Genomic DNA, 12,904 nt, shown 5'->3' with positions numbered 1-12,904 from the left:
CATATACTGCGGCGCTAGCAATTCTCGATAAAATGTATGTAAGGCCCATTAATGAAGTTTACGCTCGCCATGTGTTCACGACTCGCCGCCAGCGGCCTACGGAATCACTCGCCGAATTCCTAAGGGAACTTAATAATTTGTCCAATGACTGTAATTACCAAGCGGTTACCGCGGCTGAACACAGGGAATTGGCGGTACGCGATGTTTTTGTAGCGGGCCTCAGGTGTAACTATGTGCGCCAATGACTGCTGGAAAAGGGGGCCCAGGACTTAGAAACGACTGTGGAAGCTGCTACCGTGATGGAGGTCTCCTTCCGCAGCCTTAACGCGTTCCCCACGGACCCCGTGACCCAATCATGGGCCCCCGACCAGCGACTCCCCCAGGCCTGTGCTACGCGGCCGCCCAGCCACCATGCTGCTCCAGCCAGCCACTATGCTGCTCCAGCCTGCCATTTCTGCAGCCAGAACCAGCGACCTGCAGCAGCTGCGAGCGAAAAGGCCATTACGCAAGAGTGTGCCTCGCAAAAAGGGCCCCAGCTTCCAACTCCCCAGCGACTTGCAGTAATCGCTCCCCTCACTCGCAGGCCCGCGGGGCCCGAAACGCTGCGGCCTATGCCCCAACTCCGCCCCCTCCAGCAACGTGCGATCCATGGGAGCTGCCATCTTGGAAGACCTCCACCACGCGGCCGGCCACGTGCGACGCATAGGGGCCGCCATCTTGGACGCCATCTTCCTCGCCGCCCGCCACGTGCGATCCACGGGCCCGATCGGCATCTCTGCGCTCGGACAATTCTGCGGAGGAATTCGAATTCGACTATGAACTCAGAGGGCAGTCATCACGGGGCCACTCCAGCACAGCTGATCGAGCCGCCGACTACCCGCAACTCAGCGCGGTCACCCTAGACGAATCCCGACCAAAGAATCTACGAAACTCGATGGCAGAGGTCCATATCAACGGGTACAAAATGCCATGCCTCTTCGACTCCGGGAGCACGGAGAGCTTCATACATCCAGACCTGGTAAGATGCTGTTCGCTCCCCGTTTTCCCCGTGCAGCAAACTATCGCGCTCGCTTCAGGCTCCCACTCGGTCCAGATCCAGGGGCGCACCGCCGCGACACTCACAATCCGAGGCACTAGTTACTCGAAATTCAAACTCTACGTTTTGCCCGAACTCTGCGCGCCACTCTTATTAGGTCTAGACTTCCAATGCAACCTCAAGAGCCTCACCCTCAGCTTCGGAGGACCCCTGCCCCCACTCACGATCTGCAGCCTCGCTACGCTGCGAATTTCCCCCCCTTCTCTCTTTGCAAATCTCACTAAGGACTGTAAACCCGTAGCCACTCGTAGCAGGCGGTATAGCCTGCAGGATAGGGTATTTGTCAGAGCAGAGGTCCGAAGGCTACTCAGTGCGGGGGTTATAGAGGCCAGCAATAGTCGCTGGAGAGCTCAGGTGGTGGTCGTTAAGACCGGGGAAAAATTCCGTATGGTTGTCGACTACAGTCAGATTATTAATAGATTTATGCTCCTCGACGCGTATCCCCTCCCCAGGATTGCAGACATGGTAAACCAGATCAGCCAGTACCGGCTCTTTTCCACGGTGGATCTGAAGTCTGCATACCACCAGCTCCCAATCCGCCCGGAGGACCGCCACTACACGGCATTCGAGGCCGATGGCCGGCTCTTCCATTTCCTCCGGGTCCCTTTCTGCGTCACTAATGGGGTCTCGGTGTTCCAACGAGCAATGGACCGAATGGTGGACCAGTACGGGCTGCGGGCCATGTTTCCGTACTTGGACCTTGTCACCATCTGCGGCTATGACCAGCAGGACCACGACGCCAACCTCCACCGTTTTCTCCAGACGGCACAGAAACTAAACCTCACGTACAACAAGGAGAAATGCGTTTTCCGCACATCCAGACTAGCCATCCTCGGCTATGTTGTGGAAAGCGGAGTCCTGGGCCCCGACCCGGACCGTATGCGCCCCCTCTTAGAACTCCCTTAGAGCAGGACTACCAGCTACAACCCCAGGGGGAACGGGCAGATCGAAAGGGAGAACGCGACGGTCTGGAAGACCGTCCTACTGACCCTCCGGTCTAGAAAGTCTCCCAGTGGCAGGAGGTCCTCCCAGACGCGCTCCACGCTATTAGGTCCCTTTTGTGCACAGCGACCAACCAGACCCCTCACGAGAGGCTCTTCATTTTTTCCAGGGGCACTACCACGGGGGTCTCACTTCCGGTATGGCTGAGGACGCCGGGCCCCGTACCTCTGTGGAAACACGTCAGGGCGCACAAAACCGGCCCCCTTGTTGAGAAGGTGTGCCTGCTCCACTCCAACCCCCAGTACGCATTTGTCGAGTTCCCTGACGGTCGTCAGGACACAGTATCCCTCCGGGATCTGGCACCCGCCGGATCCAGCGCCCCCTCTAGCCCCACAGAAGGACCTCTCACCCTACACCCCATGCTGCCGCCCCCCTCGCGCTTCTGAGCCCACGAGCTCGCTCCACCAGTTCCGTGCCCCCGCGCTGGCCAGCGCCCCCAGTCCCCGGTCGAACCAGGAGAGTATGAAGCTCAGATACAACCCTCCCTGGAGTCTGCCATCGTACCCCAGCACACTACACCCATCGAGCCACCGCAAGAGGCTGCAACCCCGGTGCTCCGCAGATCTCAGCGGACAATTCGACCACCGGACAGACTGACTTTATAGACTAGATCTCCACCCCCGCCGGACTTGATTTTTTGCAGCGAGTGAATGTGGTGAATGTAATATAGATGTATATATGTTAATTCACACTGTGTTTGTAAGCGCAGTAGCGCTATCCTACCACTAGGGGGAATAGCGCTGGGAGCACTCAGGAACTTGTACTGGGCTCCACCCTTGGCTCCGCCCACGGCTCCTCCCCCTAGTGCAGCTGTATAAATACCCTTGTCCAGAGTCAGCCTGAGTTCACTACGAGTTCATCGACAGGTAACAGGCTGGCTCTGAAGTAAGTCGATTAAAGCCTAGGTTCACATCGGAAACACGTGTCTGGTGAATTGATGGTTCCATCAGCCGTACAGGAAGCTGCTAAGAAAAGGTAACAAACTATGGTATTAGGGGCAAGATACTGGCATGATTAGAGGATTGGCTGACTTGCAGAAGGCAGAGAGTGGGGGTAAAGGGGTCCTTTTCAGAATGGCAGCCGGTGACTAGTGGTGTTCTGCAAGGGTCAGTGTTGGGACCACAGCTATTCACGCTGTGCATTAATTATCTGGAAGAAGGAACTGAGGGCATTGCTACTAACTTTGCAGATGATACAATGATATGAGATAGGTTGTGTTGAGGAAGCAGGGAGGCTGCAGAAGGAACTGGACAGGCAAGGAGAGTGGGCAAAGAAGTGGTAGATGGAATACAATGTGGAAAAGTGTGATGTTATGCGCTTTGGTAGGAAGATAGAGGCATAGACTATTTTCTAAATAGGAAAAGGCTTCAGAAATCAGAAGCAAAAAGGGAGTTAGGAGTCCTAGTTCAGGATTCTCTGAAGGTTAAGATGCAGGTTCAGTTGGCAGTTAGGAAGGCAAATGCAATGTTTGCATTCATGTTGAGAGGGTGAGAATACAAGATCAGGGATGTACTTCTGAAGCTGTATAAGGCTCTGGTCAGACCCTATTTGGTGTATTGTGAGCATTTTTGGGCCCATATTTGAAGAAGTGGTGGCCTTGACGGTGTCCACAAAAATGATCCCCGGAATGAAGGACTTGACATATGAGGAGCGGTTGAGGATTCTGGGTCTGTATTTGAGAGTTTAAAAGGATGAGGGGGATCTCATTTAAACTTACAGAATACTGAGAGGCCTAGATAAAGTGAACACGGGAGAGGATGTTTCCACTCGTAGGAGAAACTAGAACCTGAGGGCACAGCCTCATACTAAAGGGACGATCATTTAAAACAGAGATCAGGAGGAATTTCTTCATCCAGAGGATGGTGAATCTGTGGAACTCATTGCCGCAGAAGGCTGTGGAGGCCGAGTCACTGAGTGGCTTTAAGACAGAGATAGATCTTGATCAATAAGGGGATCAGGGGGTATGGGAAGAAGGCAGGAGAATGGAGATGAGAAGCATATCAGCCATGATTGAATGGCAGAGCAAACCTAACGGGCTGAATGGCCTAATTCTGCTCCTGTGCCTAATGCTCTTTTAAATGCTCAGCAAGGAGCTTTCACACATGTGGAGAGAGAAACAGAGTTAACGTTTCGAATCTGAATGATTCTTCTTCTGTACTTTGTCAGTTTGCCAACCTCTTAATGACCATTTATCCTGGCTCTCTGCTTCCTGTGCCTATTTGAATATATTATCCAGAACACCATGAGTTCTTCTGCTGTAATTTTTTATTTGTACTTTATCGAATGTCTTTTTAATACATAACATAAAGAGCCATACACTCAGAGTGATACAGAACAGAAATAGTCTCAACCTTTCCCTCAGTGAACTTAGTATTCATATTGGACCCGATTCCCGAGTTGTTCTGCCATTTAGAACATAGAACATAGAACAGTACAGCACAGAACAGGCCCTTCGGCCCTCGATGTTGTGCCGAGCCATGATCACCCTACTAAAACCCACGTAACCACCCTATACCCAACACCCCCCCCCCCCCCCCCCCCAACCTTACTTTTTAGGACACTACGGGCAATTTAGCATGGCCAATCCACCTAACCCGCACATCTTTGGACTGTGGGAGGAAACCGGAGCACCCAGAGGAAACCCACGCACACACGGGGAGGACGTGCAGACTCCACACAGACAGTGACCCAGCCGGGAATCGAACCTGGGACCCTGGAGCTGTGAAGCATTTATGCTAGCTACCGTGCTGCCCCTTATTTCCACCCACCCATTCTGCAATAGAAATGATTCCTCTTTATGGTTCACAATGGTGAACCATTTTGCAGGCCATGTTGTCCACCCCATGGATGCTTAAAGTAGGCCGCATGACTTGCTGAATAACACTGTTCCATGTGATCCTTTGGCTGGTGAGTCACCTGGGCTATAGTTATTTAGTAGGCCTCGAACGAGTCCAGACCAAGTTCGTAAAAAGAAAACTTGGGGCACAATTTACTGGCCGCACGATTTACTGGGATTTCCGACGGTCGTTAGATCTCGCGTGATGTTGCGATCTCTATCCCACCCACAATTGCCGGGACCCAGACTTGCATAGTTAAGTGAGGTTTAAAGCCCACTTAACTGTGTCTACGCCAACTTATGGTGACGGGGATATGCTGAGTAGTCGCACATCAGATGGCTATCCTCCAGAAGACAGTAAAACAGGCACTTTTGGCCGAATTCAGTCCACGAATTCAAACTTATTGCACTCTTAAACAGAAAAGGAAGAGAAAAGGAGCAATATGCCAGCAAGCAGTAGCTCAGGAGGCTGAAGGGAAGCCAGAAGCGGTGGAAAAGGGCATAGCAGCGAGCGATCGAGTCGGCGGATCCATGATGCGAGGGATTACCGGCCACCCCGGAGACAGGGAGACCGATGGCCCAGACAAACCCCTCCCCCCCACCCACCACCCTCAACCTGGAGAGGGATGGAACACATTCAAAGGAATTGACCGCGATGAAGGAAGAGATGAAATTTACATTGTGTATTTATGTTTGCCGTATGTTTTTTTTTCATGTATAGAATGATCTGTGTGAACTGCACGCAGAACTGTAGAACTGTACCTCGGTACACATGACAATAAACAAATCCAATCTAATCCAAGTGGCGGTCAAGGTGGTTGAGACGCTGGTTGCCATGCAGATGGCGCTCGATGGAACGAGGAAGAAGCTGGAAGCTTAGGGAAAGACAATCCAGGAGCTCGAAAAGACATCGACCGACCAGAGCGACAAGATCAGCACTCTGGAAGTAGAGATGAAAAGGTTGGTGGCAACCCAAGGGAGCCTGAAGGGGAAAATCAAGGGTCTGGAGAACCGATCTCAGTGGCAACATATTCGAATAGTGGGCCTGACAGAAGGGATCAAGGGCTAAGACCCGACTGACTATGTTGCCCAGATACTGGGCAATCTGATCGGAAAGGACAGCTTCTCCGAGCCACCTGAGAGTGACAAGGCCCACAGGTCACTCTGACCAAATCCCAAGGCAGGGGAGCAGCCAAGTGTGGTAATCGCCAAACTACACAGGTACCAGGATCGGGAGAGGATCTTGCATTGGGCTAGGCAGACCAAAGCGAGCAGTTGGGAAGGACACAGAATAATGGGCAAGACATTGGGGAAGAGCTAGCAAAGCGCAGGGCCAAGTTTAACCAAGCGAAAGAATGGTATAACATTTGGGATGTTATTCCCAGCCAGGCCCTGGGTGACATTCCAGAATAAAGAACATTATTTCACTACCCCAGCAGAGGCAGATGTGTTTATGTGGGCGACTGGCCTAGACAAAGTAGCGATGAGAAAGACACGATCGTCCCAACACCACCAGCTCTGAATACTTCCAGTGGCACAGATGCACCAGGCACTGTCCACTGTCCCCGCTCCTGTTTGCCCTGGCAATTGAACCCCTAGTGATCGCCATGTGAGACGTGAGACATTGGAAGGGTATCCAAAGAGGAGGCAGAGAGCAGAGTTTCACTCTACGTGGATGAACTGCTTCTCTACATCTCAGACCCACAAAGTGGCTTGAAAGAACTCATGAAGCTCATGAAAGAGTTTGGGGCTTTCTCGGGCTACAACCTCAACCTGGGCAAAAGTGAGGCTTTCCCGGTGAACCCAAACAGGAGAGGGACAGAGCTGGAGAGTCTCCCATTTAAAATAGGCCAAAATAAATTCCGCTACCTAGGGATCCGGATAGCCCACCATTGGACATGGATTCACAAGTGGAATCTGACCAGTGGGGAGGAGGAAGGGCCTACAGAGATGGGATGCACCTGGTCCTCGCGAACTTGCAGTACTACTGGGAAGCCACAGGTGAGAGAGTGAGGGCATGGGTAAAGGAACCAAACCGGGAATGGGTGAGGATGGAGGAGTCCTCTGCATGGGAAAATCCCTCTGAGCTCTTGCCATGACAGCGCTCCCATCCCCACCGGCAAAACACTCAACCAGCCCAGTGATAGTAGCAACACTAAGAACCTCGGCCGGGATTCTCCCCTACCCGACGGGGCGGGAGGTCCCGGCGTAGCGGAGTGGCGCCAACCACTCCCACGTCGGGCCTCCCCAAAGGTGTGGTTACCGCTCTGCCGATGGCGCGAAAACCGGTGCCAACGGCCTTTGGCGCTACGCCGCCCGGTGTCGGGGCTGGCTGAAAGGCCTTCGCCGGTCCGCGCATGCACCAGTGCGTCAGCGGCCGCTGACGTCACCACCGGCGCATGCACGGTGGAGGGTGTCTCTTCCGCCTCCGTCATGGTGGAGGCCGTGGTGGCGGCGGAAGAAAAAGAGTGCCCCCATGGCACAGGCCCGCCTGCTGATCGGTGGGCCCCGATCGCAGGCCAGGCCACCGTGGGGGAACCCCCCGGGGTCCGATTGCCCCGTGGCCCCCCCCCAGGACCCTGCGGGCCCGCTCACGACGCCAATCCCGCTGCCATCAGAGGTGGTTTAAACCACATCAGCTGGATTGGCCTGTCAGCAGCGGGACTTCGGCCCATCGCGGGCCGGAGAATCGTCGCGGGGGGCATGCCGATCAGCGGGGCGTGATTCCCGCTCCTGCCGATTCCCGGGTGGCGGAGAATTCCGGCCACAGCTGGAGTGGGATTTACGCCGGCCCCGGGCGATTCTCCGACCCTGCGGGGGTCGGAGAATTCCGCCCCTGGAACCAGATGAGACAGCACTTAGGTTTAACCGAGGTGTCCACCCCAATCTGCGGCAACCACAGCTTTCCACCCGCCACGTTAGACGCCATCTTTAAGAGGTGGATATGGTACAATAGTGGTTAAGGGCTTCTACACAGGGGACAGACTTGCGACCTTAGAAGAGCTGATGGAGAAACCTGAACTACCGAACGGACAGGAACTCCAACATTGACAAATCAAAAACTTTCTGCGTAAGGAGACGATGAGGTACCCCAAAACCCCCGAGAGACACAATATTGGAGGAGCTACTGGACATGAAAAGTATAGAAAACGGGAACTGCGGAGACATATACGGATTACTTTTAGAAAGGGCGAGAGCACCACTGAACGGAACAAGGGAGAAATGGGAGGAAGAATTCGGGTGGGACCCTGGAGCGAAGCACTGAACAGAGCCAACTCCACCTCCTCCTGTGCAAGGCTAAGCCTCATGCAGCTTAAAGTGGTGTACAGAGCACACCTGACGAAAACTCGGATGAGTAGATTCTTCCCAGAAGTGGAGGACAAATGTGACCGTTGCATGGGAGGCTGGGCCAACCATGCCCACATGTTCTGGGCATGTCCTAGACTACCTTCTTCAAGGCAATGTCCAAGGTTGTGAGGGTGAGGGTGGAGCTGTGCCCAAGAGTGGCAATCTTTGGGCCAGCCAGAACTTCATATGGGGAAGAGGGCCAACGCCCTGGCTTTTGCTTCCCTAATTATCCGCCAGAGAATCCTGCTCAGCTGGCAATCAGCAGTACCACCCACAGCTGCAGACTGGCTGGAAGACCTAGCGGAATTTCTTCATTGCCTGCTGCAATGTTCCAGTGAAGCTCAATGCAAACTGGAGGAACAACATCTCATCTTCCGGTTCGGCATGCTACAGACTTCCGGTCTCAACATCAAAATTAGAATCTTCAGATAATTAGTTGTACCCCACCTCGACCCATTTGTTTTCATCCCATTTCATTTTAACTGTCTTTTACCATTTTTTTCTTTCTTGTCTTAATATATATTAAATCCCCCCCCCCCCCCATCTTATCCACCTTTCCTTACCCTTTCTCCTCTTTGCTTCCCTCTTCCCCTCCCCCACGTCTACAGTTCACCCTCTGATGTTAGTTTCTCTGCTGTTTGGCCTTTCACATCTTTTGTTCTCTCTAGGGACTGCTATTAGCATGCTTTCCCCTTGGTTTCTGTGGCCATTAGCACCCGGTTTCCCGAGATTTCTGTGGCTATGACTCATAGAATATAGAACATACAGTGCAGAAGGCCATTCGGCCCATCGAGTCTGCACCAACCCACTTAAGCCATCACATCCACCCTAACCCCATAACCTTATAACCCCTCCTAACCTTTTTGTTCACCAAGGGCAATTTATCATGGCCAACCCACATAACCTGCACATCTTTGGACTGTGGGAGGAAACCAGAGCACCCGGAGGAAACCCACGTAGACACGGGGAGAACGTGCAGACTCCGCAGACAGTGACCAAGCGGGGAATCGAACCTGGGACCCTGGCGCTGTAAAGCCACAGTGCTATCCACTTGTGCTACCATGCTGCCCTAATCTTTCCTTCTCACTCCACAGTATAAATATTTCCCACTTTCGCTGTCTGTTAGCTTTGACAAAGAGTCATCGGACTCGAAACGCTAGCTCTTTTCTCTCCATACAGATGCTGCCAGAACTGCTGAGATTTTCCAGCATTTTCCCTTTGATTTCAGATTCCATCACCTTTCACTCTCTGTCATTGCCCAGATTGGTCACTCGGCCATTGCCCAGACTGGTCACTCAGCCATTGCCCAGACTGGTCACTCAGCCATTGCCCAGATTGGTCACTCGGCCATTGCCCAGACTGGTCACTCAGCCATTGCCCAGACTGGTCACTCAGCCATTGCCCAGACTGGTCACTCAGCCATTGCCCAGACTGGTCACTCAGCCATTGCCCAGACTGGTCACTCAGCCATTGCCCAGACTGGTCACTCAGCCATTGCCCAGACTGGTCACTCAGCCATTGCCCAGACTGGTCACTCAGCCATTGCCCAGACTGGTCACTCAGCCATTGCCCAGACTGGTCACTCAGCCATTGCCCAGACTGGTCACTCAGCCATTGCCCAGACTGGTCACTCAGCCATTGCCCAGACTGGGTATAACATCTTGCAATCACTATCAATGAGTCCGATATAAACTTATATAAAACTTGTGTACTCGATAAACTTGAGCTTAAACAAAACTCTACGGTCTGTGTTCTAACTTGCGCTAACTACCATTCACCTATTACCTCTGCACTCACTGGTCTCCACTGGTTTCTGATTGAACAAGCCTCAACTTTAAAATTCCCATCTTTGTTTTCAAATCTCCCCCAAGCCCCTCCCTTCACCATCTCTGAATTCTCCTCCAACCCTATGAGATACTTGAGCTCCTATAATTCCAGTCATCAGTTTCAAATTCCGAGGGGCGCACATCTCCAAAAATCTGTCCTGGTCCACCCACGTCGACGCTGCCACCAAGAAAGCACAACAGCGCCTATACTTCCTCAGGAACCTAAGGAAATTCAGCATGTCCACATTAACCCGTACCAACTTTTACAGATGCACCATAGAAAGCATCCTATCGGGCTGCATCACAGTCTGGTATGGCAACTGCTCGGCCCAGGACCGCAAGAAACTTCAGAGTGTCGTGAACACCACCCAGTCCATCACATGAACCTGCCTCTCATCCGTTGATTCCATCTACACCTCCCGCTGCCTGGGGAAAGCGGGCAGCATAATCAAAGACCCGTCCCACCCGGCTTACTCACTGTTCCAACTTCTTCCATCGAGCAGGAGATACAAAAGTCTGAGAACACGCGCGAACAGACTCAAAAACAGCTTCTTCCCCGCAGTTACCAGAATCCTAAATGACCCTCTTATGGGCTGACCTCATTAACACTACACCCTGTATGCTTCATCCGATGCCAGTGCTTATGTAGTTACATTGTATACCTTGTGTTGCCCTATTATGTATTTTCTTTTATTTCCTTTTCTTCCCATGTACTTAATGGTGTGTTGATCTGCTCGCAGAAAAATACTTTTCACTGTACCTTGATACACGTGACAATAAATAAATCCAATCCAGTCCGATCCAATCCAGCCTATTGAGTAACCTATATTTTAATTGGTGGCCATGCCATCCAGCAATTCTAGAATTCCTGAACAAAACCTCTCCATCTCTCTATCCTCTTTTACGACACTCTTTATTCTCTCAGGTCAAGCTTTTGGACAACTGCTTATGTGGTTCAATGAGTCATCATGTTTTACAATACCTCTGTGAATGCTTCGGGATGTTTTACAGTGTTTGCGTCAGTAAATAAATCCAAGTTGTTGATATAAACTGAGGCAGCGGCAAGTTCAATCTCGAGCTGCCATCAACAGGCCTTCAGTTCAAGGCTAAAGAAATCTCAAAGAGTTTGTTTGGAATAGATTCATATTGTATAAATTTAGACACAAATAAACTATTGATTTGTGGTTGACTAAAATGCATGAAATAAGGCCATTTGACCATTTCGCTAACTCTACATGTCATTGTTTTTGTAGGACTTTTAATTACAGTGGTCATCTATATAACCCACCCCCACCTGTTATCAGTCCTGGGGAGAAAGGTGATGCCATGTTTATCAAGACCAGAGGTGCAGCCCGTGGCAGCGTTGGGATATTGACCTTTAAGTATGGTTCAAACCAGTTTTCAGTACTGTTTTCCAATCCCTTTGACTATAACATATTCTCCATTGAATATGCTTTATATATCAGTGGCGTATCAGAGCAAACTGACAAATATCTGTACAGGAAGATGTATTCACAAATGAAGCCACAAAAGAACTATGCCAAAGAAGTACTGAGTGCAAGGACCCGAGCGATTTCTGTTAGTGGAGGAGGCCTAGTTGTCTCGGCCACAATGTCAAATGAGTCTCATTCCATAATTAAAATAGATGTCAGAGACACTTAGCATACTGGTGAAGAAGCCCAGCTGAATTCTGAATTGGGTTCATGATTAACTCAACGCAATTGTCTTTCTGACTTGGTTCTGATCAGCAGAAGGAGGCTTTGACTGACCCTTTAACAATTTATCGTTATTTTTATTCTGTCTGAAAATGTCATGGCAAGTTAAGAATTTATTCTGTCCATTTGGTCAGGTTAAAATGTCTGCACAAAAGCCAATCAGTGAGCTGGATATTGGGACAGTTCATAGAGCAGTGAGCCTTTGTTTGGGGTAGTGAAGCAATTTCATGCCTCTACCATTCCAATGAATGTAATCAGTTTACTGGGAAACAGATCTGATTGCCACTGCTTTACAGGGCAGAGTTTCTGCTTTGTGCACAATCGGGAAATTACACTCAAAATGTGTTTGAAATTATGCTGATTAATTTACAGTTCAAGTTTTCACTGAGACTAATTTTTATAACCACATGCATCAAGCAGGATTTTACCCAGCATCAGGAATAAATGAGGATCCCAAGCTCAACAATCTCCTAAGAGGCAGCCTCCTAATTGTCCACATCTGCATTTGCCATCCCACTGAGGGTAGTGGGCCCCTTGATGCTGCTGGCCCAATCAGAGGGCTAACAGTTCTAGAGATCCTGCAGACCACGACCCTCACTCTTCTCCCCTCTGCATCTCATCCCAGGAGAGATGGGCACCACTGACGCAGGTTGAGGACCCCAAGGGCAGCCCAACATGGAGTTGCCCTCAGAGGCATGGATCTAAATCATACAGCCAATGAGAGCTGGGGAGGCAGTGGCGTCGTGGTGTTGTCACTGGACTAGTAATCCAGAGACCCAGGGTAATGCTCTGGGAACATGGGTTTGAATCCCGCTACGACAGATGGTGGAATTTGAATTCAATAAAACTCTGGAATTAAAAGTCAAATAATAACCATGAATCAATTGTTGATTGTTTGTAAAAACGCATCTGGTTCACTAATGTCCGTTAGGGAAAGAAATCTGCCATCCTTACCTGGTCTGGCCTACATGTAAGATTAAAGATTTTTCTTTAATCTTTGCATTCAAATGTTTTCCTGGATGTACTTATAAGTGGTTACCTCGAGCGTGTACAGCTGAAAATGTATTTATTTGTATAAGCA

General features: G+C 50.8%; 1 protein-coding gene across 2 annotated transcripts in view; it reads left to right on the top strand.

The window, feature by feature from the left end:
- Positions 1 to 12,559, top strand: part of LOC119978997 (DELTA-sagatoxin-Srs1a-like) — a 54,982-nt gene extending 42,423 nt beyond the window's left edge. For both annotated transcript variants that reach the window (XM_038820971.1, XM_038820970.1), the window contains exon 3: positions 11,362 to 12,559. In XM_038820971.1, coding sequence (XP_038676899.1) covers positions 11,362 to 11,770 — 409 coding nt within the window. In that variant the 3' untranslated portion in view covers positions 11,771 to 12,559. The remainder of the gene's footprint in view (positions 1 to 11,361) is intronic.
- Positions 12,560 to 12,904: the final 345 nt, after the last annotated feature.

The sequence above is a fragment of the Scyliorhinus canicula genome, chromosome 15 (assembly GCF_902713615.1).
Source record: "Scyliorhinus canicula chromosome 15, sScyCan1.1, whole genome shotgun sequence".
NCBI classification, from domain to species: Eukaryota; Metazoa; Chordata; class Chondrichthyes; order Carcharhiniformes; family Scyliorhinidae; genus Scyliorhinus; species Scyliorhinus canicula.
This window is presented reverse-complemented; position numbering and strand designations above follow the sequence as displayed.